General features: G+C 38.0%; 1 protein-coding gene across 4 annotated transcripts in view; it reads left to right on the top strand.

The window, feature by feature from the left end:
• Window positions 1–411: 411 nt before the first annotated feature.
• The window catches only part of MAST2 (microtubule associated serine/threonine kinase 2), a 174,904-nt gene continuing 147,387 nt past the window's right edge, over window positions 412–27,928 (top strand). For 3 of the 4 annotated variants that reach the window (XM_074376550.1, XM_074376553.1, XM_074376549.1), the window contains exons 1-3: window positions 413–942; window positions 23,612–23,759; window positions 27,324–27,466. In XM_074376550.1, the coding sequence (XP_074232651.1) occupies window positions 754–942; window positions 23,612–23,759; window positions 27,324–27,466 (480 nt within the window). In that variant the 5' untranslated portion in view covers window positions 413–753. Of the gene's footprint in view, window positions 943–23,611; window positions 23,760–27,323; window positions 27,467–27,928 lie in introns of all 4 variants that reach the window. The other variant, XM_074376551.1, reaches the window with a different exon arrangement.

Here is a 27,928-nt window from a genome sequence, read left to right as displayed (position 1 = left end):
TGGCAGGTGCTCAACAAAAAGGCATACGGTAGTGTTCTGTTCATTAGTTGTATATTTTGTCTCCTTACTGCTCCTAGTCCCTCTCCACCTAGTTCTGTAAGGACGCTGATCGGTTCTAATTCAGCTTTGGATCCCCAGCTTTTAGCTTGGCGGGGCACAAGGTTTCATGAATGGATGAATGAAAGAATCAATGAGTGTCCGCAGCAGCAGGCGGCGCGCCGGGGCCCCGCCCCCTTCCGTTCTCCTTCCAACCCTGCCGCCTGCGCTATCGGCACCGCGCTGTGGAGCCACGGGCGGGTCTCTCGCGACCGTTCGCCGGCGCGTGCGCGGGATGCCGCGCGCGACCGGAGGTGGCGGGCGGGCTCCCGGTGCGCGCGCGCGAGGGGAAGGGAGGGGCGGGGCCCGGCCGGAGGCTGGCGGGCTGGCGGGCTGGCGGGCGGCTGGCTGTGGAGCCGGCGGCGGCGGCGGCGGCGGCGGCTGGCGGTGGAGCCGGCGGCTGGTAGCCGGCCGAGCGTGTGCCGGGTGGGAGACTAGGCTGCTGCGATGCTGCAGCCTCCGTAAGGAGCACCGAGGAGACCGCGGCGCTTGAGGTCCCAGGAAGCGCGGAGGCGCTGCGGGCTGGGGTCGGTGGCTTCGGGCGCCCGCCCGGCCATGGTGGCCGCGGGCGGTGGTTGGCGCGGCAACGCTGCGACCCCGGGCCGTGCGGGGCCGGGACAGTCGCGGCCCTGAAGCAGGCGGGGCCCAGCCACAGAAATGAAGCGGAGCCGCTGCCGCGACCGACCGCCGCCGCCGCCGCCGCCGGCCGCCCGCCGGGAGGATGGGGCTCAGCGGGCGGCAGAGCTGCCCCAGCCCCAGCCTCTACCCCCGCGCCGGCGAGCGCCGCCCGGGAGGCAGCGACTGGAGGAGCGGACCGGGCCCGCAGGGCCCGAAGTCAAGGAGCAGGTAGGGCGGGCTGGGGTCGGGAAGGAGAAGGATAGGGAGTGGAGCCTGAATGGGAACGATGGGGGAGGGGGGTCTCAGGCGGGAAGAATTGGGCTGGGGCGTTGAAGGGGTGGGGACTGAGTAGTTCGGCCGGAGGAATGGGAGGTCTGGAGAGGCAGAAAAATGGGGAGTGGAGAAATGGAAGTGATGGCCTGGGGTTGAATGGGAAATGCAGGAGTAGGGGCATGAAAAATGGTCCTATGGGCGTTTCAGGTCAGGGGTTCTGGATGGGAAGAAGGGACCCTGGAATGTGGGCTGCGAGTAAGTGAAGCGCAAAGGCTTACTAAAGGAGTATGGAGGAGTTATCCAGAGGGCTAAATAGTGTAAGGTAGGGGCAGTCAATGTGATATAGTAAATGTTATCCTATTTCTTAGAGATCGTCTTGACAGTTGTGAAAACGGGTGTCATTCCTAAGCATTCTCTGATTTGGCCATCATTTATAGTCTTGTAGGAGTATGTTCAGAATCATTGTTAAGGTTCTCTTCAGTAAGGATCCATTTCACCAAAAAGCACTTTTAAAAACGTGCTTTTAAAACATGTGCTTTGGGGTTGCATGTGTGCAATCCCAAACTCAAAACTGTGGACAGACAATTCATGGATATAGCCTTCTAGGAGTTTACCACTTAAAACACCTTAGTGAGGAACCACAGATAGAAAGAAGTGTAAAAATTTCATGGAGTTTCTGAATGGACAGGATGTGTTTACATAATTTATTAGTCAAGTATAGGTGTACTTGGAAGTAAGGGGTAAAGGTCAGTTTTATCAGGGAGGAGAAGCTGTCGCTAGCAGCTGTAGGACGTTCAGTGAAAGGAGAATATGTGGTCCTTGATCTTATGGGATTTACAGATAAATGTTCTACAGTAATGAACTCTAGTGACATCTTTCCTTTTGCACACTCTCCTAGTGACTTACTGTGACTTTCTGGATCTTTCAAGACTTCTTTTAGGTCTCCTGTCTCTTCCCCATATGTTAAACAAGTATTTTCCTTAGACATCATTCTTTAGTTTATAGCTTCAATGATGCATATGTTAGCACTTGGATTTTTTCCCCCTTTTTGTTCTTTTATCATATATTCTGCACCCAGTCCTGAGTGGACTGCACCATTGGCTACCTCTGCATTTGCTTTCAGGCCACTGAGCATTGTCCTCTTGCTGTCATTTCCCCCCCTTATCCTTGTCTTTTGTATTCTCCGCAGTTCCTCTTTGAAACATTTTAAAATGTACTTAAAGCCCAGATCCTTTCCTGACTCAATTTACCTGGTCCAGTTGACCTTATTGTATGGTCCACAAAAGAGTTCAGGGTTACTTGATTTCTCTCTCTTCTCCATGTCAGGATTTCTGTGTTTACTAGCCTTTGTTTCAATCTCAGAGAAAGGAGTTTTCCTCCTCTTTTCTGAGGTTATTCGCTCTCTTTATGTCATTGATTTCTTTCCCTCTGATCTGCTGTAGGCGGTTGTTATGTATGTTATTTTCTTTGTTTTATACCTCATATAAAAACAAAATAACACAATTTCCCTGGATTGTATAAGCTACCTAAGCTGCTTTGTTATCTCATCTGCTTACCAGAACCTTCTTGAAAAATGTGTTTTTATTCACTGTCTCAGATTCTTCGCCTTGTATACATTCCTCATTATGGTTTGGCTTCTATACGTAAACTCTTCCCAAACGGATGTCTTCATGATCAACAATAACTCTGTGTGTTTATTTATTTACTTTTTAATTGAGATGTGACTTAACGTGTGCAAACCAAAGATTCATTCAGCCCATGAATTTTTACAGAATGAATACACCTGTATGATGACTTCTGAGATCAAGATATAGAACATTTCCAGTACCCCAGAATACCCCTTTGTGTTTTCTCCCAGGTATAACCAACTTCAGAAGTAAGCACTCTCCCAGCCTCTATCATCATGGGTTAGTTTTGCCTCTTCTTGAACTTCATATAAATGGAATCATACAGTTTGTACTCTTTTGTGACTAGATTCTTTTAAGTTATGTCTATGAGATTCATCTCTGTTGTTGCTTGTAGAAAAAGTTTGTTCTTTTTCATTGCTGTGTAGTTTTCCACTGTGTGGATGTACCATAATGGATACTAAATTTTCTTTTTTAATGAAAAAATACTGCATGACTAATTTCAAAAAATTTTCATTGTGAAAGAGTTTCAGAGAGAGATATGTAGCAGTCCCAGGGACCTTTAAATGACTAAATCTGATAGCCCTCCCCTAGTCCTCATCCTCACTGACCTCTGTGAACTATTTGTTTGTCATAACATTCATTCCACTCCTATTTCTCTGACTGCTTCTTGGATGTCTTTTTTCTGTTTTCTCCTCCTATTCCTTAAATGTTCCTTGAGGATATGGCCTCTGTCCTTAGCTTTTTCTTTAATTGTACTTTGTTTTCTAGCAGGTTTACCCTATTCATGGCAGGTTCTTAGGACGTGTGACAAGGTCTGTAGTTCTCTTTGTTCATGGTGTTGTGTCACAGAACCTTTTTGTAGAGTTATCTGAGTCTCTAGGCCTGATCTCTTTCCTTAGCTCTACATTTCCATTTCTGGACTTAACATTTCCATCATAGACTCTTAGCATTTGTGATCTTAACACTTGTGATCTTTATAATTTGATGGTGTTCTTGGAAGTTCATAACTTGAAATTACTTGATTCTGAAAAGGTAAAAATTTCAGTTGTATATGTTATGAGGCTGGATGAATTCCATTCGGTCAGGGAGTAAGAACCTAGCTGATTATCAAGCATCTACCGCTTACAAAAGACTTTGTTCTCCATTTCTCATGACATGGAGCAATTCTTGTTACGTTATACTACGCTGGTATTTACGAGTAAGTTCTGAACAGGGTGCAGGACTAGGATCTCTAGGTCAGTGGTTTACTGTATCATTGAAATAGAACCCATTATGTCTCCTTTGAAATGTGCTTCTACCTGTATCTTTTCTTTTTCTTGTCATCAAACTTGAAATTATTATTATTATTATTGTTTTTAAAAACACTTAATTAAGGTATGATTGACATACAAAAGGCTATACATATTTAATACATACAGCTTAATGATTTGGAGATACATTTACACCATGAAGCCATTACACTCTGTGCATCAAACTTGAAATTATATCCATGGTTTTTGACTTTTCCCTCTCCCTTGACCCCCTTATCCAGATTCTGCTGATTCTATCTTCATAACATCTTTCCAATCTTTATTCTCACTGTCAGCACCTTAATTCAGCATTTATAAACTTTTGTTTTGGTTGTTGTAATACTTTAACTGTATTTACTCTGCTTTTAGTCTTTTAACCTCTAATCTATTCTGCATTCTAATTAAAAAAAAAATTGGAACTCATTGTCTACCTGAGTTCCAGTGATAGATAAATATCTGTTAAATGATCATTTCATTTTTTTTTTAATCTTCAGAAACTTTCATTAGCTTCTTAATACCCACAGAATAAAGTTTGAAGTTCTTGACATTCAAGGTCTATTTGATACTTATCACTTTTTATTAGAATCAGAGTTAGAGGCCCCTTCTCTTGGTTCCCAGGACTTTGCTTTGTCTCCATTGTAGCAGATCTTACTAAAATTGCTTTACTCTCCCTCATTATTGAGTTCTTTGAGGCCCAGACTGTTTCATTTACTATTGTATTTCTAGGACCTACTATGGTATTTGAAGCATAGTTATTAGTCTGAATATTTAGTAGAAACATAGATATGTGCTGGCACTTGAAACAGATATTTGCTCAGCAATATCCTAATTGATTGTCAGTCTTTTATCAGAGAAGAAACTCCCCAGAGGCTCATTCATCCTTTACCAGCCTTTCATGTTTTAACTGCTACATAATGGGCATTCAGTAAGTATTTGTTTACTACTTAGGCATTTTCATATATTTATTTTAATTAATAATCCATCTGAAAAGGTCTTTCTTCTCTGACTTCACCCATTAAAATTCTACTCAAGCTTCCAGGCATAACTCATGCCACAGAAGCTGTTCTGTGAAGTTGTTTTTCCTTGTAGGATCCTTAGAGGATCCTTGATGGGGCTGTAGTAAATATCCTTCTGTATTCATTTTATATTATTTCATTTCTGCTTTTAAGTTGTAAATTACTGAGTGTAGGAACTACATCATCATTTTATCTACGATAATGCATAGTCAAGGGCTTTGTCACAATAGATGTTAAGTAATTATTTATTGAATGAATGAATGAATAGAAAATGATTCAAATATTTTTAATTTGGGTGGCTTGAATAATAATGGTAGTAAGATGGAAATAGATAAGTAAAGGAAATGAGACATTTTTGAAGATGGAGGAAGATCAAGTTCAATTTTAGTTTCTATAATTCCCTCAGCACCATTAAGGAATTTGCAAGATTATTTTCATGGAAATCAGTATCTGCTCTCTTCTGCACCGTAATGTTAGTACATTGGCAAAAGCACAGGGCAGAAGGCACACGGAGGGAAAGTTGCATGTATTGTGTAGGGAAGGGTAATCAGTTTAGTGTTGGAATTTGAACTTGAAGGCATAGATGATGAGTTAAGAGACCAAAGGAGCCTAGATGATAGAAGGTCTTTAGTACTACATAGAAGTGTAGAAAGTAGGGGAGCAGGATGGTCTTGTTTTTTAGCTGGACTACTCTGGTAAGTGTGTATGTAGGACAGAATGTGGACATGGTGACTGAGACATGGGCATTTGAGAATTTTTCTGACTTTTCAATACACAATGTTTATTAGCCCACTCTCTCCTCTTATCCAGAGTAATAAGAATAAGGGCCAATTCCTGAAAACCTGTTAGCTTTGGAAGACTTGATTTTGTCAAAGGTACTGGGAGCAGAGAGCCTGGGATGGTTGAAGCAAGCAGGTTGGACAGTATTCACTGATGAGGGTAGGACACATCTGTTTACATATTTTTCTCATCTTTGTTTTACTGGGTGTCCCTTAGCCTAAGATCAACCTAAAAGCTTCTTCCACCCCAGTTACTCATGATGACTTGTGGTTAGGACTATCAGAGGCAGCTTAACATGGCAATCATTATGTCCCCTTCATTGCTGGTCTTAGCTGCTGTGTGGTTCTCTGCTAAATTTGCCTCCTAGCTTTGTACTTTCTTGGTGAAATCCCTATTACCTTGGTAGTTATTACTTTTCATCAGTAGGTGTTGGCTGTTTTTCATCATTAATACACATCCATGAGGTTCCAAATGGGTTTGAAAACCAGTTTGTTGGGTCAAGAGGAAAGAGTCTTCAAGGGAGAACAGAGGCTAGATGTTATTGGGAGTAAAGGCTTACACAAAATGCATTGTTGGTGAGACATAGATGACCACAGTTTTGTATCAGCATTGTACCTCATTGTTAACTACCAAACTCTTTTTCTCTTCTCTGTACTACAGCCGTGTGTACACTGGAAGTACAGTAAATAATTGGGGCAAATTGAGATCAACCTTAGCCTTCTAATTCCATGTTCATTAGGTGTATTTCATCTTTACCAATAATTGTTCCTCCTTTGAAATCTTAGTTTTGAGCTTGTCACACTCTGATCTTCACTTCATTTTCTGTTTCTCTAGCTTATGTACCTTTTAGGATTTCCTCTCCAAAAATTGTTCAGGCTCTTTGGAACCTCTAGTTTGTTGTTGTTGTTGTTGTTTTTTTAACCATCTTTTCATTGGGTGTCACCGTGTGCCCTTACTTTCCTCCTTATCCAACTTAACATTTCATGGGCTATCATAATTACCCCTATGCATATGTGTACCTTCTATCACACCTGCTTCACAGAATTCCAGCCATGATTATGCCAACTCTACCTGTTCTGCACCTGTGTCTAAGCAGCTGAATGTGGCTGGAGAAAAACAACCATGCTGACACCTAAATTTGTGGTCATAAACTTAAGGTGTCTCAGCACTGATAGTCAGTCCTATGATATTTTTCCTAGTCTGTTCATTCATTTTTTCCCCCTACTTCATTTTAATTTTGTTTGTTCTTTTTGGGGGGGGTATATATATTTTTACTGAAGTATAGTCAGTCTACAGTGTTGTCAATTTCTGGTGTACAGCATAGTGCTTCAGTCATACATGAACATACATATATTCATTTTCATATTCTTTTTCACCATAAGTTACTACAAGATATTGAATATAGTTCCCTGTCCTATACAGTGTGAACTTGTTTATTCATTCTTAAATGATAGTTTAACCTTTCTCTCTCCTCAAACTACCAGCACTCTATTTGTCCTCTTTATTCTCAGTTAATGTCCTTGCTTCCTGTTTCAGTGAAGAAAAAACAAAGATAATCAGAAGAGAACTTCTACAAGCTCCCATTTCAAATCACCCAGCCTACCTATATCTGTACCCACATTCTTTGTACTCTCTCCTATTGCTATGGATAATATGGATAATCTTCCTTCTCTGATCTGAGGCCAACTGCTACATCTGATTAAGAGTTTTATTCTTGAAATTATTCCTTCCTACTCCTGAATCATTCATTTCTTTTCTGTTGGTGATTCTCATCAACATACAAGTGTGCTATAATATTTTCCATCTTAAAAAAAAACTTCACTAACCCTACATTTCCCCTCATTCAGTCGTTCTTTGATTCAACAAGGTTTTGTTTTGTTTTAAGTACCGCTGGGATTACAGCAGTAAAAAAAAGTCAGACAACAAACCCTCCTTTCGTAAAGTTTCCATTCTAGTAGAGGGAGTCAGATAATACAATAAATAAGTAAAATATGATGTAGTATGTTACATGGTGATAGATACTATGAAGAAAATAAATCAGAGAAGGGGGATATAGAATGATACAGGATTTTATGGTTTTAAATAGCATTATCAGGAAAGGCATCTCTTTGGAGTGGGATGTTTGAATAAAACCTGAAGGATGTAAAAAATTGAGGCATTTAGATTACCTAGGGGAAGAATATATTTGGTAGAAGGAATAGGAAGCACCTTGGGCTAAAAGTATACCTCCACTTCTAAAATTTGTGTTTAAGGAACACCAGGCAGGCCAAGTGTGGCTGGAGTAGCATGAGTAAGAGGAAGAATAGTAGATAAGCGCACAGGGGAAAGGTGGGGAGAGGAGGGCTGGATCGTGGAGAGGGTTTTAAATGCAATTGTAAGGATTTTAACTTTTATGTTGAATGAGATGTGGAGCCATTGGAGAGTTTTGAGCAGAGGAATCACAGGATCTGACATTCATTTTAATCCCATCTATTTGGCTACTCTATTTAAAGCGTTGACCTAACGGGTATGTGGAAGCAGAGAGACCAGTTAGGAGGCTCTTGCAGTACTTCAGGCAAAAGAACAAGGGATATGAAATAATTGCCTACGAGTAGAAGAATGTGTGTCTTGATAACACAGCTACTTGGAAGAGTTGTCAGTATCTTCTTTGATTTCCTCTCATTCTTTCTTGAACCCATTTCCAGTCCAGCTTTTATCTCCATCATTCCACTGAAACATTTATGTCAAGTTCATCATTGGCCAAACCTAGTGGCCAGTTTTCAGTTTTCATCACACTTGACCTGTTGCTTTTGACATGGTTGATCATTTTGTCATTTGGCTTCTGGGACCATGCTCTCTTGGTTTTCTCCCTCTCTTACTGGTGCTTCAAAGCGTTCAGTCTTTAATCTACTTCTGCAGTCTATTCTCCCTCTTGTTATGACCTCATCAGATTGTATTGCTGTACATTCCGTCTGTTTGCTGCTGATTCCCATGTTTATTTCTCTAGTCTTGACCTTTCTTCTGAGCTCTAAGTCCTATTTTCAGTTGTGTATGTAACATTTCTATTTGGAAAAATAATAGACCTCTCAAACTTAATGTGTCCAAAGCCAAACCCTGTTTTTCACTTCCCATTCTGCTTCTTCCCCACTCTCTCCCATGTCAGTAAATGACACTACCATTGACTTATTTACTCAGAGCCAAACTTGGATGTTTTTGACTCTTTTGTTAACCTCATAGTCCACAATCAGCCCATCAGGTCTGGTTGGTGCTACATTCAGATTGCATGAGACTTTTCCCTACTTAGTTCCATCACTACCCTAATCTTAGCCTCTATTATCTTTCATCTGGATTACTGTAGAAGTCTCCTAGCCTATCTTCCTGATTCTATTCTTTTGCCCCCTGCCCACCCCTCCATGATAATTGGCACATAGCAAGATCGGCATCCTGTAAAAGCTAAAATCAAAGTTTGTCACCCCCTACTCAAAACCCTACAATGGCTTTCCATCACACTTTAGACCAGAATCAAAAGTGCTTGCTTTGTCCTGTAAGATTGTACATGATATGCCTCTTATCCTTCTCTGACCTCATTTCCTTTGCACTGCCTTTTGTTGCTGAACTCTGGTCACACTGGCTGCCTTGAGGGTCTCCAGATATATTAAGCATGCTCCTGCCTGAGGACATTTTAAAAATTATTATTTGAGGACTTCTACTCTTGGTAGTTTTCTCTACCTGAGGTGTTCTTTTTCCAGATATATCTATATGGCTGGCTTCCTCATTTGATTTAGGTCTCTCTCTGTTCAGATATCATTTCCTCAAAGAGGCCTTCCTTGACCAACTTTTTAAAGTAACATTCATAGTTATTCCCTTTCCCTCTTTTTATTCATGACCTTCATTCACCTGTTAGTGTCACATATTTGTTGTTTTTTGTCATTCTCACACGTCAGAATATGTGGTTCATGAAGGAATTTGGGTCTGTTTTTCCTCACTGCTGTATCTCCAGCTTCTAGAATTATATATAGAAGGTACTAAATAAATACTTCGTGAGTATAGTGATTGTCATTCTCCGACCTCAGATTCCAACTCTGTGACCCGATGCAAGTTATTTAAATTCTCTAAGCTTTAATTATCCCGTATATATGTAATGGGATAATTCATTGGTTTATTGTTAGGATTTAATAAATTAATCTGTGTTAAATACTTATTATAAAGCCTTATACCAGTGAGCACTCAGTAACAGTTAATTATCATATTTTTAGGGTATATGCATAGAATGTGTGAATATAGAGTTCACATTTTCCCATGTTCTCATCTGTTTTTAGAAAGAAATGTAATAGAAAAAGATATGTCTTGACCTTTGATTTGTTAGTGTTATTGAACTGTTCTTTTACTTTGTTCAGCTTGAAAAGGCAGCTTTAATTTGTGCATTTTTCCCTTTAGGGAAACTTACAGATTTCTTTATTAAGTAACTGGCCTTGAGGATATTATAGTCTCCCTAGGTTTTAGAATGTAATTAAGAACAAATTCAGGCCAAGGAAACCACATTTTAAAACTCTGTGATATCATTTAGTTGTACCGTTTTTAATGTAATAGAATACTTCCTAAGGGTGAACCTGGGTAGCAGATGCACAAATCCTTCTACCCTAAATTTGTTGGGAGATTAAGAAGCCACATAGTTTCTCTGCCTATATTTCAGCAAAGCAGGAGTAATATAATAATGTCAGGCTTTCTGATTTTTATAACTATTTGAGGCCTTCAGTAGTGTTTTAAAGACAAAAGAGTTTAATAATAGTTGGTATTAACTTTAAAAGAGTCTTTGAGTTATTTCAGAGGGATGATACCAAGATGATTTTTTTCAGGTAATCCCAGGAAATGAGTCCTGCCTTTGACTAGTAAGAGAAAGGGACTTTTTTTTTTTTTTTAAACCAGCTTTCACACTAGTCTTTTATATTTAAGAACACTAGTTGCTGTAACAAATACATTCTAAAGAAGCCAGACTAATGGAGGCTCTACCATATTGTACACATGGCTTTTAAGGCTACCTGAGGCAACTGGGGGACCTTGTGGGAGTTGTTGATGGGCTTAATCTCTGCCACCAAATTTTGTTGCCAGCGTTCAATCATAGGGCCATGTCTAACTGCTAGAGGGCTGGGAAATATCTAGATGTACTTGAATGAAGGTGAATCATATTTGGTTGACATCTAGCTAGTCCTTGCCACAGCCCTCAAACCCTAATATAGTCCTCACCTAGAACTATGTAGAAATCTTATTTTGGGTATAGACTGCCTTGAAGCTAGTGCCCTTCATTTCTTGTAGGCTTACAGAGTTTTGAGTAATAACTATTTTGAATGCATGTAAAAGCCTTTTTCTGAGAATACCTAGGAGATCTGGAAAGGCTTGTTTTCTTCTGTCCATGGCCGAGCTAGTCTCTGGTGACCCCCACACTCTTTCAGGTCTTGGTAGCTAGTGAGAGCCCTCCATAGGCATTTCTCACTTTGTCAGCCCAGCCATGTGGAAGAGGAAAAAAGCCAGAAGGAAGCCAACAGAAGCCAGTGAGAAAGGTGGGTGGGTCTCAGCTGTTCTCACTTTAGAAGGAAGTGTGGCCCTAGAGAGCCTACCTCTGCATGTGCTTTGACTTCAAACAAAAATTATGGTAAAATACACTTAACATAAAATTTATAATTAGTAACATTTAGAACATTCAAATATTGTACAACCATTATCACTTCTAGTTCCAGAACATTTTCATCACCCCAGTAATCACTCCCCATTTCCTCCTTCTCACAGTCCCTGGCAACCACTAATCTGTTTTCTGTCTTCATGGACTGTGGACATTTCATATAAATGGAATCATACAATATGTGGCCTTTTATGTCTGACTTCTTTCACTTAGCATAATGTTTTTGAGATTCGTCTACATTGTAGCAAATATCAGTATACTATTCCTTTTTATGGCTGAGTAATAGTCCATTTTACGGGTATACCACATTTTGTTTTTTCAGTCATCAAGTTTTTGGCATTTGGGTTATTTCTACCTTCTGTTGATTATAGTAGTGCTGCTGAGAATATTTGTGTTCAAGATTTTGTTTGTACACTTATTTTTCAATATTTTGTTTCTATATACAGGAGTGGAATTGCTGGATCATTCAAATTCTTTGTTTAACTTTTTGAGGTATTGCCAAACTGTTTTCCACAATGGGTGTACCATTTTAACATTCCCACTAGTAATTTATGAGGGTTCTAGTTTGTCTGTGACCTTGTTAACACTTGTTACTTTCCATTTTTAAAAAATTTAGCCATCCTAGTGGTTATAAATGATACCTCATAGTGCTTTTGATTTGCATTTCCCTATAGGCTAATGATGTTGAGCATCTTTTTATGTGCTTATTGACCATTTGTGTATCTTCTTCATAGAAATGTCTATTCAAAGCCTTTGCCTGTTTTTAAACTGGATTGTTTATTGTTGAATTGTTAAGGGTTCTATATTTATTCTGGATGCCAGACTCAGATATATCTGATATTTGATATGCAGATATTTTCTCCCATTTAGTGGATTGTCTCTCACTTTCTGGCTAGTGTCCTTCAATGCACAAATTTTTAAAATTTTGATGAAGTACAATTTATCTATTTTTTGTTGTTGTTGCTGCTTGTGATTTGATATTGTACCTAAGTAGTAACTGATAGAGCCCAGAAGAGCTTTGGCTCCAAAGGCTATGCTCTTAAAAAGTAGAAGATGCTTTCATTTTAACTATCATATTACTTCTAGAGCAATAAACAGCGATTTATAGATTTGGAATTAAGATTGGATTTGTATTTCTGTACTTTCATTGGCTTTTTGATTTTGTGCAAAACTTGTACCTTAATAGTTTTCTCTGCTAAATTTTCTCTTTTATACTTTAAAGCAAATATTCCTTCCTATCCCTTTCTTTAAATGAAGGCTTCGAGTATCTTAAAGAAAGTATTGGCTCTTGTATGTCTGTATCATCTATAGATTTATAGCAGTTCTGTTACCACAAGGAAAAAAATTAGATTCTGACTTGCTAGTCATTTTTGCCAATTTAAATTCTTGCTTTGCATTTTAGAAAAGAGTTTAATTATGAAATATTACAGACTTATAGGAAAATACATTAGACACCTATGTACTCACTACCTAGATTTAACAGATGTTTATTGTTTCACTTTAGATTTTATTTCTAGAGAAGTAAAATGTTACAGGTACTGTTAGCATCCTGTCCCATCCCACCCCTACCCCAGGAGGAAACCATTGTCCTGAAGAAGATGTGTATTAAAATGTTGCATTAGTGGAAAAAAAATTAATTACTAAAATTCATTTAGTATTGTACTAAAGATATTTATCCATAAGCAAGATGTAGCAGTGTTTGTAAATATAAATTACGTATTACTGTACGTATCCTTTTATTCTCTTATACCCTTTTTCACTGAACATTACTTTTGAGAATTGTATGACATGGATCAGCAGACTTTTTCTATAAAGGAACAGGTAAATATTTTAGGATTTGTCATACTCTTTCACAACTACATACTAAACTCTGCTGTTGTAGCATGATAACATACCTAAGACAATCTGTTAATAAGTGATCTTTGCTATATTGCAATAAATATAGACACGAAAATTAGAATTTCATGTAATTTTCATATTCTTCATATTTAGAATAATATTTTACAAAATATTGTTCTATTGATTTGTTTTCCAGCTATTACACATGTAAAAGCTATAGCTTCCTGGCCAGGCATAAATGGGCTATGGGTTGGATATGGCCTACCAGCTGAAGTTTGGCCAACTTGGTCTATTTTATGTTAATACATTTAGATTAATTTCATTAATTTTTAACTGCTTTGTAGCATTCATTTGAATGACTACTTTGTATAATATATAAACAATTTATTACAGTAATGGGCCCTTAGGTTATTTCCATTTTCCGTATTGTAGTGCTGCAGTAAATATCCTTGTACTTACCTCCTTGTGTACATGTGCAAGAGTTTCTCTTGCTGGATATTATTGCCAGATAGCTTTCTACAGTGATTATACCAGTTTGTACTTCGACCAATGATGCTTCCCTTTGTCCTTGCCGACCCTTAGTATTCTAAAGTTATTACTTGTTGTTAGTTTGCCAGGTTTAGATGGCATCTCAGTACTTTAAATACATTCCTGATTACTAGTAAGCCTGAGAATCTTTTCATAGATTTATTGTGTATTTGCAATTTTTGTCTTATGTGACTTCCTTATTTATATAGTGCCTTCTTGTTTTTCTTACAGACTTTTAATTTTCTTTATTGATTTTTGTGAGTTCTTTATTAATATTTAAATATAATATAGAGAAAAAGCATACTTTGGACTAGGTTTGAATTCTCTTAGTAATTTAGTAGGTTGAATTTGAAGTGAAGTTAAGAATGTCTATGGTGCAGTGCTGTTTTTATGGTTAAATTAAGATTTACAATGCCTAGCTTATTTTGGATCTCACTAAATATTTGTTTCTATGTTTCTTGTTAGGTTCTTTGTCACTGCTGTAACTTTATGTGTAGCAAAATATTCCCTTACTTTTGTAGCAGACCACTCATTTTGTGATTTTTCTTCTTTCTTTCCTCCTTTTTTCCTATTTATCTTGTTTATTGTAAAATACAAATATAGAAAAGCAGTCAAAGCGAATGTATAGTTTAATGAAGTATTATAAGATGAACACCCTTATAACCATTACCCAGGTCAAGAAAAAGAATTTTGTCACCCATTCTACAAACTCCTCTCATTGTGCCCCATCCCAGTCACAGTCCCTCCCTCCCTCCAAAAGTAATCTCTGACTTAAAAAGTAATCATTTCCTTACATTTCTTTATAAGTTTCCATCCAGGACATTACAATTTAGTCTTGCCCATTTGAAAAACTAGATGTGTCTTTTTTACTTTATAGATTTTCCTTCCATCTCTTCCTTTTCCTTAAAATTTATATGTTGAAAAACCTTGGGGGCATATGATCTATAATTTCCCACAGTCTAGATTTCATAGCTATGGTGCATTTCTAAATGTTTCTATATCTTCTGTATTTCCTGCATATTACAGCTGCATACAGAGGCTTAATCAACTTCAATTCCTTGGGCAAGATTATGGGTGGAACTGTATCCTTTCAACAGGAGGCACATGATGTCTGCTTTTTGCTCTTTGATTTTAACAGTTGTTAGTGCTCAGTGCTGAGATTCACTAATATGGAGTTGCAAAACAGTGATGTAATTCTGTCATTTTGTTTTCATTTATTAGCTGGCATAACATTTTAAGATGTTTCTCTTCATCTACTGTTTGGTTCTCATTGGTATAGTTCATATAAGAATGGCCTGATTCTTTCCTTTTATTTACCTGATTTTTAAGGTAATGAATTGGCTTCCTGTCATCCTCAGATGGAGATTAGTTAGTTTTTTTTTTTTCTTTCAGTGTAGAGTCATGCATTTAAATGTACTTGATAAGTCTCAACCCACCCATATTCGATGTGTTTTCTTATACTAATTGAGGCTCAAATTGTCCTGTTGTTGTCTAGGAAGAGACTCTTCAAATTGGTTCCTTAGCAATTTTTGACCTGATCCTAATCATTTTGTTAGTTTTCTTGCTATCTCTACAGTTTCAGGTTCATTTTCCACCTTAGACTGGAATTGACTGTTTCTCTAAGATCTCCTGGTTTCTTTTAATGGGAAATGGTATTTCAGAACAACTGCAGTCTAGATTCTAAGGACACTCATTACTATTAAGTTGGTCATTGTTCCTTTGACTTTTCAGTGGATAGAGTTAAGAAATATATATAATAAAAACTACCTTGGCAATTAACATTGATATTTACTACAGAGGACTACAGAGTTTTGTTTTGTTTTGTTTTGTTTTAACTTCATCTCCCATATATTACAGTAGTATCCCTTCTCTTTCATACCAAGAATCATGTTCCCAAAGAGTCAGAGAATGATAGAATTAGAATATCCAGGAATTACTAATTTGCTTTATCGTATGTTAACTATATAAGTCTCTAGTGGCAATACTAACATACTACCACCAATGCTTAATGAAAACTGTTATAAAATTTTTTTGTATATGCTGTTTTGTGGTTGACCTCTATCTACATTGTGAGATCATATAGCCATTATATACTATACTGTCTCCTTTTAATGAACAATTATTTATAATTCTATAAATGACTAATGCTAATCACCCTGTTGATATCTCTCTAGTTATTCTGATTGTATGTAGCTTGTTCTCTAGTAGATTCCTTAGGAAGGACTGTTGGAACAATATTCCCCGCATTATTTTATATTGATAACATTTTGCCTGTGCCCTTTACCTTGAAGGTTAGTTTCCTGGATATAAAATCCTGGGCTCATACTGTCTTTCCTTGAGTATCTTATATATGTAACCCTGTTTTCCTTCTGGCATAAAGAATTATTGTTATAGTCTGATAATGGTCTAAGTTTTTCTTATAGGTCACGTGTGTTTTTTCTTAATACTGAAAGGATTTTTTTGTTTGTTTGTTCAAGTCCAGTAGTTTTACTAAAATATATCTTGGTGTGTCATTTTGGATTTATAGCTCATGTACATGGTGTGCTCTTTTAGTATGTAGTTTTAATTTTTTTTTTTTAATTTGAGAAAAGTTATTGAATTATATTTTTAGTATTCTTTTGCCTTGCTTTGCTTTTTCCTTTGCAGGGACTTCTATTAGCTGTATGTTGGATTCTTTGCCTCTTTTCAGTATATCATTTTCTCTCAAACTTTTTTTCTTTATTAAAAAAAAGGTTTTTTCTTCAATTTATACTTTCACTTTTAAAAAGTTTTGTGCTTTACACTAAGTGATATGTCCCCCCAAAAAGAATCTTCTGTCTCTTAAGACATTATTTTATCTTCTGTATCTCTTAAGGCATTATTTCTTGTGTGTATTCTCTCTTATGTTCCTTCAACTTTAGTCTTTGTTTCTTAACTGACGTTTCTTTTATTTCTAATTCTTTCTTGAGCTCTTTCACCTCATTGAGTTTATCTGATTCTGATTCATATTGTGTAGCATAAATAACTTTAGTAAATTTTTAAATAGTATGCTATAGAAGGAAAGCCTGATGTATTTATCTGCATTTTTACTTACTGTGTTCTTTATCTCTTCCTAAAGTTTCTTCTTTTTTTTTTATTTTTAACATTTTTTTATTGAGTAATAGTCATTTTACAATGTTATGTCAAATTCCAGTGTAGAACACAATTTTTCAGTTATACATGAACATATATATATTCATTGTCACATTTTTTTTTTGCTGTGAGCTACCACAAAATCTTGTATATATTTCCCTGTGCTATACAGTATAATCTTGTTTATCTATTCTACATTTTAAAATCCCAGTCTGTCCCTTCCCACCCCCCGCCCCCTTGGCAACCACAAGTTTGTATTCTATGAGTCTGTTTCTTTTTTGTATGTATGTATGTATGTATGTATGTATGTATGTATGTATTTTATATTCCACATATAAGTGATCTCATATGGTATTTTTCTTTCTCTTTCTGGCTTACTTCACTTAGAATGACATTCTCCAGGAACATCCATGTTGCTGCAAATGGCATTATGTTGTCGGTTTTTATGGCTGAATAGTATTCCATTGTATAAATATACCACCTCTTCTTTATTCAGTCATCTGTTGATGGACATTTAGGCTGTTTCCATGTCTTGGCTATTGTAAATAGTGCTACTATGAACAATGGGGTGCAGGTGTCATTTTGAAGTAGGGTTCCTTCTGGATATATGCCCAGGAGCGGGATTCCTGGGTCATATCGTAAGTCTGTTCCTAGTCTTTTGAGGAATCTCCATACTGTTTTCCACAGTGGCTTTCCTTGCTTCCCTCTGCCACTCTTAATGATTTAGATGTCTTCTTTTACAATTTTGCGTTTATTCTATTTGTAATTCATGTTAGTTATCACCTTTCCAGTTATGAGCTTCTCATTTTTGTAGCATCTTGCTTCTTTTCTATTTAGAGTAGACCTGTCAGTATTTCTTTCAGCATGGGTTTAGTGTTGCTAAACTGTTTTAGTTTTTGCTTGTCTGTGAAGTTCTTTATCTCTCTTCCTATTCTAAAGGATAGAGTATCCTAGGCTGCAACTTTTTTTCGTTCAGGACTTTGAATATATCTTGTCACTCCCTTCTGGCCTGTAGTGTTTGTGTAGAGAAATCATCTGAGAGCCTTATGGGGGTTCCCTTGTAATTCACTCTTTGTTTTTCTCTTGCTGCCTTTAGGATAATTTCTTTATCCTTGATTCTGGCCATCTTGATTATAATATGTCTTGGTGTGGGTCTGTTTGGGTTCTTCCTGTTTGGGACCCTCTGAGCCTCCTGTACTTGGATATCTGATTCCTTCTTTAGGTTTGGGAAATTTTCAGTCATGATTTCTTCAAATACCTTTTCAATCCCCTTTGTTTTTTCTTCCCCTTCTGGAACCCCTATTATGCGAAGATTGGCACGCTTTATATTATCCCATAGGTCCCTTATGTTGTTTTCATTATTTTTTATTTGTTTTTCTCTCAGCTGTTCTGATTGGGTGCTTTCTGTTGTCCTGTCTTCTAGGTCACTTATTCGTTCCTCTGCATTATCTAGTCTGCTTTGCCCAGCCTTTAGGTCAGCTCTCATCTCAGCAAATGAGTTTACTAATTCTACTTGGTTCTTCTTTATAGCTTCTATTTCATTTATGACATATTTTATATCTCTAAACACTATTTCTTTTAGTTCCTTCAGTACTTTGATCACTCCTTTTTTGAAATCTTGATCTAGTAGGCCATCAATGTCTATTTCCTTGATCGTGCTTTCAGAGGATTTCTCTTGATCTTTTAATTGGGAGTAGTTCCTCTGCTTCTTCATATTGCTCATATCTCTCTGGCACTGTGGCCGGTGGGTGGGTGGGTCACTCCCAGCACTGTGACTGTGCTCAGGCGAGGCAGGTGGTCAGGTGCTGCGTTCCTGCCAGGAAGGCAGAATGGCTGCCCACCGTCTGGCGCGGGTCACTCCGCTGCTCTGTGCAGCTGCCTGCTCCGCATGGGTCAGCGCTCTGTAGGCGGGCTCCGGGAAGACCGCGGAACAGCCCTGCCCCTGCTCTGTGCCAAATCTCAGTTCCTTGTTTGTCTTGGAGGCATGAGTTCTCTGAGGTGCCAGGGCAGAAAGAGCCTATCTGCTTCGGGCTGTAAACAAGTCTCAGTCCTTCCTAGAAGGTTGCAGAGCCCCCGGGTGCGGATTCAGGGCTCGGCCCCACCCCCACCAGGGTGCTGCGCACAGGAAGAGATGTCGGCTGTGGCTGCGCCCTGCCTCTCTTCTCACGAGAAGCGCCAGTAATGGTGCCATGGGTCTGAGGAGACAAAGGCTATGGCGCCCCTCCCCCCAGGGCACACCAGCCGTGTTGCTTTGTTTTTTTCACAATTTATGGGGGGCTGAGGTTGTTCTATTCCGTATCCCCTCCCAGCCACGGTGCACAGCCCCCTGCAGTCCCCCGGGGCTGCCTTAGTGCAGCCGCCCCAGTCCTCTGCCTGGCTCCGGTGGCCTGTCCCAGCCCCAGCTGCCGGCTCGTGTCTCGGGCTGGGTGTCGTGGGGACCCTTTGTGTCCGTTTAACTTAGTTCTGTGGTCAAGGGGTGTTCGGGGCAGATCTGAGCCTTGGAGGCTCCCCCTCCGTCCCATTGGCCTCTCTGTTGGAGGAGGGAGACCCAGCAAACGAGCTCTAGTCCTCCTTTGCCGCTCCCTCCCTGAGGGATCGGTCCCACACTGTTTTGTTTTTTCTTCTTTCTTTTCTCCTACCAGATTTTTGGCGTCTTTGTCTTTCGAAGAGGGCGATGTTCTGTCGAAGTTGGGCAGGTGCTCTGGTTGGCTGAGTGGGTCTGTAGATGTGAGTTTTGGTGTATTTGTGGGAAAAGGTGAGCTACGAGTGTCCTTCTACTCCACCATCTTGCTTCTCTCCCTAAAGTTTCTTCTTGTATCATTTCCTTTCTGGTTAGAGAACTTTCTTTAGCTATTCTTTTAAGATAGGTCTCCTGTCAATAAATTCTCTCAATTATTCTTATTTGTGAAGGTCATTTTCCCTGGGTATATCTTCTGGGTTGACAGTTCTTTTCTTTCAACAGGGTATAGAATTCTCATCTCCCTGATTACCAGTCATATGAGATGAGACAACTCCTAATGAGAGCCCACGTTTTTAGCATGATAGGCAGGTTTTTAGTGTGTAGACTGCTGCTTTCAGCTGTGACTCCTTTGCCTACTTCTAATCTTATCTTTAATAACATGATACAGTATAAACACAATACAAGCCTTGTGGGCAAGTTTAACCTGAGATTTGCTTTGGTGTTGTGTTTGGTTCTGACTAAGAGAAGGAGGACTCTTGACGACTCCCAGAGCTATAGGCAAAATAGCCACAACTCAGTACTCTGAATTAAAAGAGAAAGCAGTAAGCTCTTAAGTTGGAAGGAGCATATAGAGATTGTGTAGTCAGGCAGTTTTCAACCTTTTCTTACAGACAGTTGTTTACATGTCATACATTAGATATGTTATTGTTAAATATTGCTGTGATAGGTAAATACATTTCATGTGTAATTTCTGGCATGCAAGCTGTAATTCTGCCTTTAGAAAATTTCACTAAAGAAAGAATATTGTAACATAAGTGAACTGACTTTATTGTAGTATTTACCAAGAACCTGTTTTCATTTAATTAAGAAAGTAAACTGGCTGCAAACTTGAGTACTTTATTATCAATTTCAAATTACTTGTGACACAATCTTCACAGCTGATCAACATATCTGTGTGTTGGTGGTATCATACTGAAGTTTTTGATTTAGTCTGGTGGTTCTCAAACTTTAGTGTGCTTCAGAATCACGTGGAAGGCTTATTAAAACACAGATTGCTGGCCCCCTCCCCTAGAATTTCTGATTTAGTAGATCTGCGTGGGGCCCGAGAAGCTGTATTTCTAACAAGTTCACAGGTGATGCAGATGTGGCTGGTCTGGGGACCACATTTTGAGAATCAATGCTTTAGACCACCTTTTGCCTTACTTTTTCAGTATGTGGCACAGTCTGTTCCTTTTAAGATGGCCTATTCACTGCTAAACAGTTCTTCCTTCCAATTAAACCTACTTCTCCTTCTGTTATTTTTACCCAGTAGTTCTAGTTCTGGCCTCTGAAGTAAGAAGTTGACTTTCTTATAATGTAGGAGATAGCCCTCATGTAGTTGAAGAGAGTTATTCATGTCTCCTTTGTTTTCTTTTCTTCATGTTAACTGTTTATAGTTCCCCTAATAGTTATTGGAGAATTTTTGTAATTTATAGTTAGGCTAATATTGCCATAACGATGTTTTATTTGTAAGCTTGTTTCTCCTCCTGTATTCCCTGACTTGATAAGCATACTACCCAAGCCAGAAACCTGGAAGTCATCCTTGGCTCCTTCCCCTCCCTTCACCCCCTATTTTGCTGAAGAATCATTTGATTGTAGAAAAGAAGGAAACCAATTTGATCCAGTTTAAGCAGAAAGGAAGAGCTTATTATAAGGGTACAGTGGTATCCCATTGAGCCTGAAAACATGTAGTTTGTCTGGCCCTCGTAAGTGACTAGAAATGGGAACTAGAAAACTGCAAGAAGTTACTTTGGAAGTTAGTAAGAGGTTCCTCTTCCCATGCCCTTTTTCTTTCTCTCTTAGGCTATATGTGGTTCTGTCTTATTTGCTTCATTCTCTTATCCTGTCTCTGAATGAATCCTGGGTTAATTCAATAATGTTTTGCTATTTTAAAAAGTCCGTTCTAGCTGAGCAAAAAAAGCAAGACACAGAGCAGTTCATATAGAGTGATTCCATTTATATAAACTATTCTGTTAGAAGCCTGGATAGTAGTTAGAGTAGAGACTGGAGTGTAGAGACTGGAAGGGAGCACAGGGGGCTTTCTGGGATGCTTGTTTATGTGGTTGTTTTTTGTTTGTTTGTTTTGTTTTTTTTAGTCTTGATGCTGGTTACATGTATATGTTTAACTTGTGAAAATTCATTGAGTTATTATGCTTAGGTATATGTGCTTTTCTGAAATGAGTAATAATACTTCAGTAAAAGCTAAAAAGATGTCCTGGCTTAAAAAGTTAAATTTCATTTCCAATTTTATTTGTATTTCCTTCCTTTTCCAAAGTTTTGACTTTGGAATAAGAGACTTGGAATAAGAAGGGTCATGATCTGCTTTCATTTCTCTTCTCCTCTGTTTTCTGGCTTCTTTTCTTTGGTATCTTATGATAGGGAATAGGAAGAATGAAGAGGATAAGACTCTCTTTTAATTGGTGCTGATCTAATCCTCTGTTGGTTGTTGCTCCTTTTCTGGCTGGGACTAATTGTTCATCCGTACAGTGTAGCAGGCATCCATGTGCTGGCTCTCTGTGTAGCTCCCTTGTAAGTTATTTTTGGATATTTCCTTCTCGTATTGCCTTCATTTGGGATATTATATCTTGATATCTTCCAAGGTCTCCTCACTTCCCTCCACCCACAGCTTCTTGCTGGGGTGTTGCTTTTGTGAATGGCCAGCTCTTTTTGGTGGGTTACCTGCGTTAGTGCCCAAACCCTACTTTTCCAGGGTTTCTCCTTGATGCATAGGTACTATTTCATCCTGGACACATTAGTTGGTGGGAACATAGCCTGCTTCCTTGTTGCCTTTTCTTTTTGCACTAACTACTCTTCCAATTCCCCTTTCTCCCTGCTCACTCCTGTTACAGTTGCCTCGACACATCAATTGCTTTAATGGTATAGTGTCTAAATATCTCTTTTTATCCTTTTATCCATTTACTAACAATTTTAAAAACACTTTTTCCTCTTCTCTTCAGTTATTTTTCATCAACTTCACTCTTCTTTTTGTGCTTGGGTGTTGTAAATTATATTCTGGTTGCTACTAGCAACCAATATTTATACTTTCCTGTGTGTGAACCCACCAATTCATAGCATGTGACCCTAGAGGGTTTTTTTTTTTTTAAAGCATTTCTTAAGGAATTAGACTTTTTTTTTTTCCATTTATTTCCCCCTTTTTTTGCTTTTAATATTTCCATGGTACCAGTTACTTGAGTTTTGTTTTTCAAGTGCCAGGTAGCATAGTTTCAGTTATTTCTCATTATGCTTCTTATTTTGTCTTTGTACTGTCCAGGTCAGTTTGATGAGCTACTTACCTGTGTTTGTTGTAGCTTCTTTCATTGGAATATAAAAGATAGGCCTCATTTGCCTTATTTTTTTTTTTTTCCAAAGTATTTTCTCTTGTAATGCTGCTAATTGGGTGAGTGTTTTCTTCAAAATGTCTACATCTTGATGATGCTTACTGAGTAAGGAGGAAGAGGCATTGGGATGGGGTGGGATGGGCTAGACTAGAATAAAGGCAAAGGGGAAGGAGGTACTATCAATTCTTCATATTTCATATTGTCTATTTTCTCCATTGTTCTGTTATGCCTTTTCATTGAAAACATGTAGTTAGCTCCTATTATAGACATATAAAGAAAGCTCTTAAATTTTATTTTATTGTTAATTGAATGTTAGAGGTATTCCTAGCTTTGTATAACAGGTAAACGAAGGTCCACTATTTATAATTAAAAAAATAAAATATGCTTTACTGGATATAGAAAGTGTGAATAAATGGAAAAAAGTAAATAATATACTCATTATGAATAATATATTCCTGTCAAAATGCCTTACTGTGTCACCTTGTGAATCTCATCCCTTATTTTTCCTTTGTCATCTTATAATCAATGTCCTACATCATTTACAGCATGCCCGTACAGCTCTAACTAAGAAATGTGTTTCTGGCTTTAGCTGTTGAACAGGAAATATAAGATGTTGGCTCTTTTTAACTGTAATGAATATTGTAGAACTATTTAAAATAAAGTTCTTATACTTTCAGAAAAGCCATTAGAGACTTAAGTTTTACCTTTTTCTCTTTGAAGGATGTGATAACTGGACTTAGTCCTCTGCTCTTCAGGAAGCTCAGTAATCCTGACATATTTTCATCCACTGGAAAAGCTAAACTTCAACGGCAACTTAGTCAGGATGACTGTAAGTTACGGAGAGGAAGCCTGGCTGGTTCTTTGTCAGGTAAGTATCCAGTTTTGTTTTTTAAGAATTGTGGGACTGTGTTCATATTTAAGGGTGTATCAGCTGACCTGGCATCTTGACAGCTTCTTCCATAGAGAGCACTTGTGGGTAAGGCTGTCTTGCTTTCTTTACTACTTCCTCATGGCATCTGTGAATGCTGACCTCCTGAGCCTGCTAGATATTCCTTGGTTGACCACTATCACTGCTTATTCAGTTTCAATATGATTTTTGCTCTCCGCTCACTTCTTTAGACTTCACAAACTTTGCTTCTTTTGATTTTCTTTTTTCTCCTATTTCCAAAACCCATTCCAAAGTCCATAGTGCCTCCCCACCTCCTCCATAGAAAAGTCTTAAAATATTCAAGGGGGAATAATTAACACAAGGAAGTCACATCCAATAGGAAGCAATTAAAATGTGACATCGTTTTAAGCAATCAGTAGAGTATGGAAAAAAGAGAATCCATCTGACTTCAGCTAGAGAAGCAAATATAATCCTATTACATTCCTTGGCCTAAACAGTTTAGTTTCTTTTAATTTTTGTTCCTTTTCAGGGTTATTGCCATGGCTTTATCTTCTCACTCATCTATTGAAATTTTAATTTTGTCAGTCATGCATTTAATCACATAGAGCTATTTCTTGTTTAATTGTTTTTTCCATAGTGTTCTGCTCTTCTTTTAAGGATGCGTTTATCATCTAATTCTCTATGAGTAAGTAGATTTTTGATGTTTGGATTAAAATTTTTTTTCTTAAGTTTTCTTTTGTTTCTCAATCAAGTTTTTTTCCTTTGAGCACCTAATAACCAAAATCCATAGCCTTGCTCTGAGATGCTAAATCTCTTAAATCCTGTAAGGTAGTTGCCTAGTACTGGGTGGTACAGTGTGGGAATGTGGTTGTGTTTGTTTGTTATGTCTATAGATTTTCAGTTAATCTGCTTTCAGCTTTGTGTCTTACTTTATGTCCTCTTAGGTATCTTGCATTTCTGAGTACTGAACTTACCTGAGATTTTGCAGGGCAGCCTGATACCCCATTTAACTGCAACCTCCTCTCTGCTTTTTATACCTTGTGCCTTTCTTTGTCTAGTTCCATTGGTTATGAGATACCTTTCTGCTTTAGATTTTCCCACAGTTTTGGAAGACAGCTATTCTAACCGCTGTATCACCAATACCTCGTCAGATTTTCCCAAAATTTTGTTCATTCCCTTGTAGTATGCATGTGCATCTGTTTGTTTGTCTGTGTTTCTCTTCCTCTCTCTGGTTATAGCTTTTATTTGTTTATGTATTTTGCTTCTTTATTTTCATTTTAATGGAGTTTCCTGGGGGACAAAAGATACAAGTATGTGCTCAGTCAATCCTCTTTAACTGGGAGTATTTCTTACAATATCCTCTTGAATCATTGTAAGAAACACAATTAAAATTTTTAGGTTTTCTTTTTTTCTGAGTTTTTATTTACTAAAGGGCTAGTTTGCTCCATTTGTTCATATTGTTCCTTCTGTTTTACGTTGTTTTTTTCCCTCACGTTCTTTGCAAATTCTTGGTATGCTTCAAGCCCTGACTAGTATATGTCCAAACTGATTTCTTCTGCTGTTGTGTAAGCCTCTTTCCCCAGCAGGCCCTTATTTTGAAGACAGATAGAAATGTGATACTAACCTGTGTATATGTGGATAGGGGAAGTTAACAAGCTAGCTTTCCTTTAGCTTACAGAGATCCTCATCTATAGGCAGATCATCTGGAGAGCTTGGCAACATTTGCGGAAGGAAGGAAAGAAGCCAGGCAAGCTCTACTTTGCTTTGGGCTTTTGGAAGTTTTGAGTAGAGAACCCCTATTACTATCTTTTGTGAAGGGTTTTATGGAAAAACTTCTCTTTAAAGCATGCATTTAAGAGCGGACTTGAAAGATAACTAGATTTTTTTAAAAAAATTGCATGTTTCTGATTAATTTCCCTAATTGAATAATACTGCTATATGATATACTAACTACAGACTGCATTAATTCACTTAAACAAGTTCTTTTATGCTGTGATTTGAACTCTCCTCACCACACTTACTAAAAAGCACCAAGAATTTCCCATTTAAAAAAAATGTGAAATATGCCAGGTATAAAAAAAATTGAGTACAAAAGCATCATGTCAAAGTGAAAAGTCCTTCTTAGTCTTTACTTTCTTCTGTCTTCCTCCCTCCAAACCACTTAAATATACTCCATTATATTTAAATTTATATGTGAAATCTTATATAAATATATGTAGACTTTAATTTAAAAGTCAAATTGGGGTTATATGTGGTACGCTTCTTGTCTGCTATTTTCCTTCAACAGGAAATGTTGAACATTTTTCTCTTAACTACATGTTGAGCTGCTGCATTATTTTTAATGGGTTCAGTATTTCATTATGTGGAGATACTATAATTTCTTTAACTTGTAATGATCATTTATCTTATTTCCAATTTTTTCATGATAAGCATTGCTAAGGTGAACATTCTGGTCTGCTTTTTTTTCTTTTTCCTTTATACTGCATTCCTACAATTCCTAAAATTGTAATAGATTTTGCCAAATTGCCCTCCAAATCAGTTGCATCACATTTTCTTTGCAGTAAAAGGAAATGTTATAGGAAAAAGAAAACCCAAACTCTTTTTGCTTACACCTGTTTATAAAAGTGGGTTATTTCCATGACAAATAGGATTTTGCCAGGAAGAAGAGGGTTTCAAGTGAATTGGTGATCAAGGTCAAGCCAGGTGAATGTGCAGGGCAGACACTGAAGTTCAGTGAGTGAATGGGTATGAAAAGAGTGGAAGGAGATGAGGCCAGGAAGATAGATAATCTTTTTTAAAAATTTACTCTAATTCTTTAAACAATAGGGAGTCATTAGAGGTTTTTTAAGGACGGGAATGACATGACCACATTTGTTTTGATTAGATCAGGAGGAAGGAGTTGAGATGGGACTTGAACCTCAGCTACAAAGTCATTACAGTTCTAGATGCTCAATCTTTTTAAGTGATTTTCTATAGTCTTTCAATGGGATTAAGGCAGTCATTCAACTTGGGCTGAACACATGGAGTCTGGTAAGAACAGTATAGATTCAGTGTTTGTCTTCTGGAAACCTCAGGGGCAAACTTGGCTGGGAGAAGCTGTCAGCTCCACTGTTAGTGCATTAAGAAACTAAGTAGGTTGAAAGGGACTGGAAAACCCCTAGCCTGCTAGGTTGGGTGTCAGGATTGGGGCTTGGAATGTTGGTGGATATTACAGACAATTTAAAATGGTCAGTTCAGTTCAGTATTCCACATGCAATTCTCACCACCAACAACAAAGTTGGAATTTTTAGAGGGCTACAGATTCAAAATGGTTGTGGACGGACTTCATGTTGTTTTGGATCAATGTACTTTTTTTGTTGTTGTTGGGCTTTGTTTTTATTTTTTGTTATTGTAGTATAGTCAGTTTACAATGTTGTGTCAATTTCTGGTGAACAACATAATGTTTCAGTCATTGGATCAATGTACTTTTAATCTACTTGCTATCACTGTCTTTTTTATTCATTAATTAATAATTTATTGACTTTTCAAACCTTGTGTTTGAAGGTAAGCAGCTGCTCCCCTTGTCCAGCAGTGTACATAGCAGTGTGGGACAGGTGACTTGGCAGTCTTCAGGGGAAGCATCAAACCTGGTTCGAATGAGGAATCAGTCCCTCGGACAGTCTGCACCTTCTCTTACTGCTGGCTTGGTAAGTGTTACTAAAGATAGTCCCTTGCTCCACGAACAGATCCTTGCTTGTCATTTGTCATTGCCACATCTGTTGTTTTCATTTTTAGGGTTTGGGTAGTTTAATTTCTCAAAGCCAAGTATGGAAAAGAATGGAATTTAATAGACTATATTCTGATTACTCTGTCATGCTGTCACTGGCACTGGTTATATAGTGAGAGTCAAGAAAAAGATTCAGTATGATTGTAACTTTAATGAATAAATTTCCTGAGAAAGAGCTTCCTTATAGAAATTATTCTAAATCTTGTGAAGTTGTGTTGCTTCTGTGTACAGCTTTGTGGTGTACATATTTAGGATAAGGGAACACGTTTTTGCACATTGTAGACACTTCAGTATATACTGGATGAAGGAAGAGCCTTTTCTAGGCTTTGTATGATATACTGGACCTAACAAAGGTTAAGCTGTGTAGTCTGGGCAGGTTGTT

The sequence above is a fragment of the Camelus bactrianus genome, chromosome 13 (assembly GCF_048773025.1).
Source record: "Camelus bactrianus isolate YW-2024 breed Bactrian camel chromosome 13, ASM4877302v1, whole genome shotgun sequence".
Lineage (NCBI taxonomy): Eukaryota > Metazoa > Chordata > Mammalia > Artiodactyla > Camelidae > Camelus > Camelus bactrianus.
The sequence above is the reverse complement of the archived record's forward strand: the minus strand, read 5'-3'. Positions and strand labels throughout refer to the sequence as shown.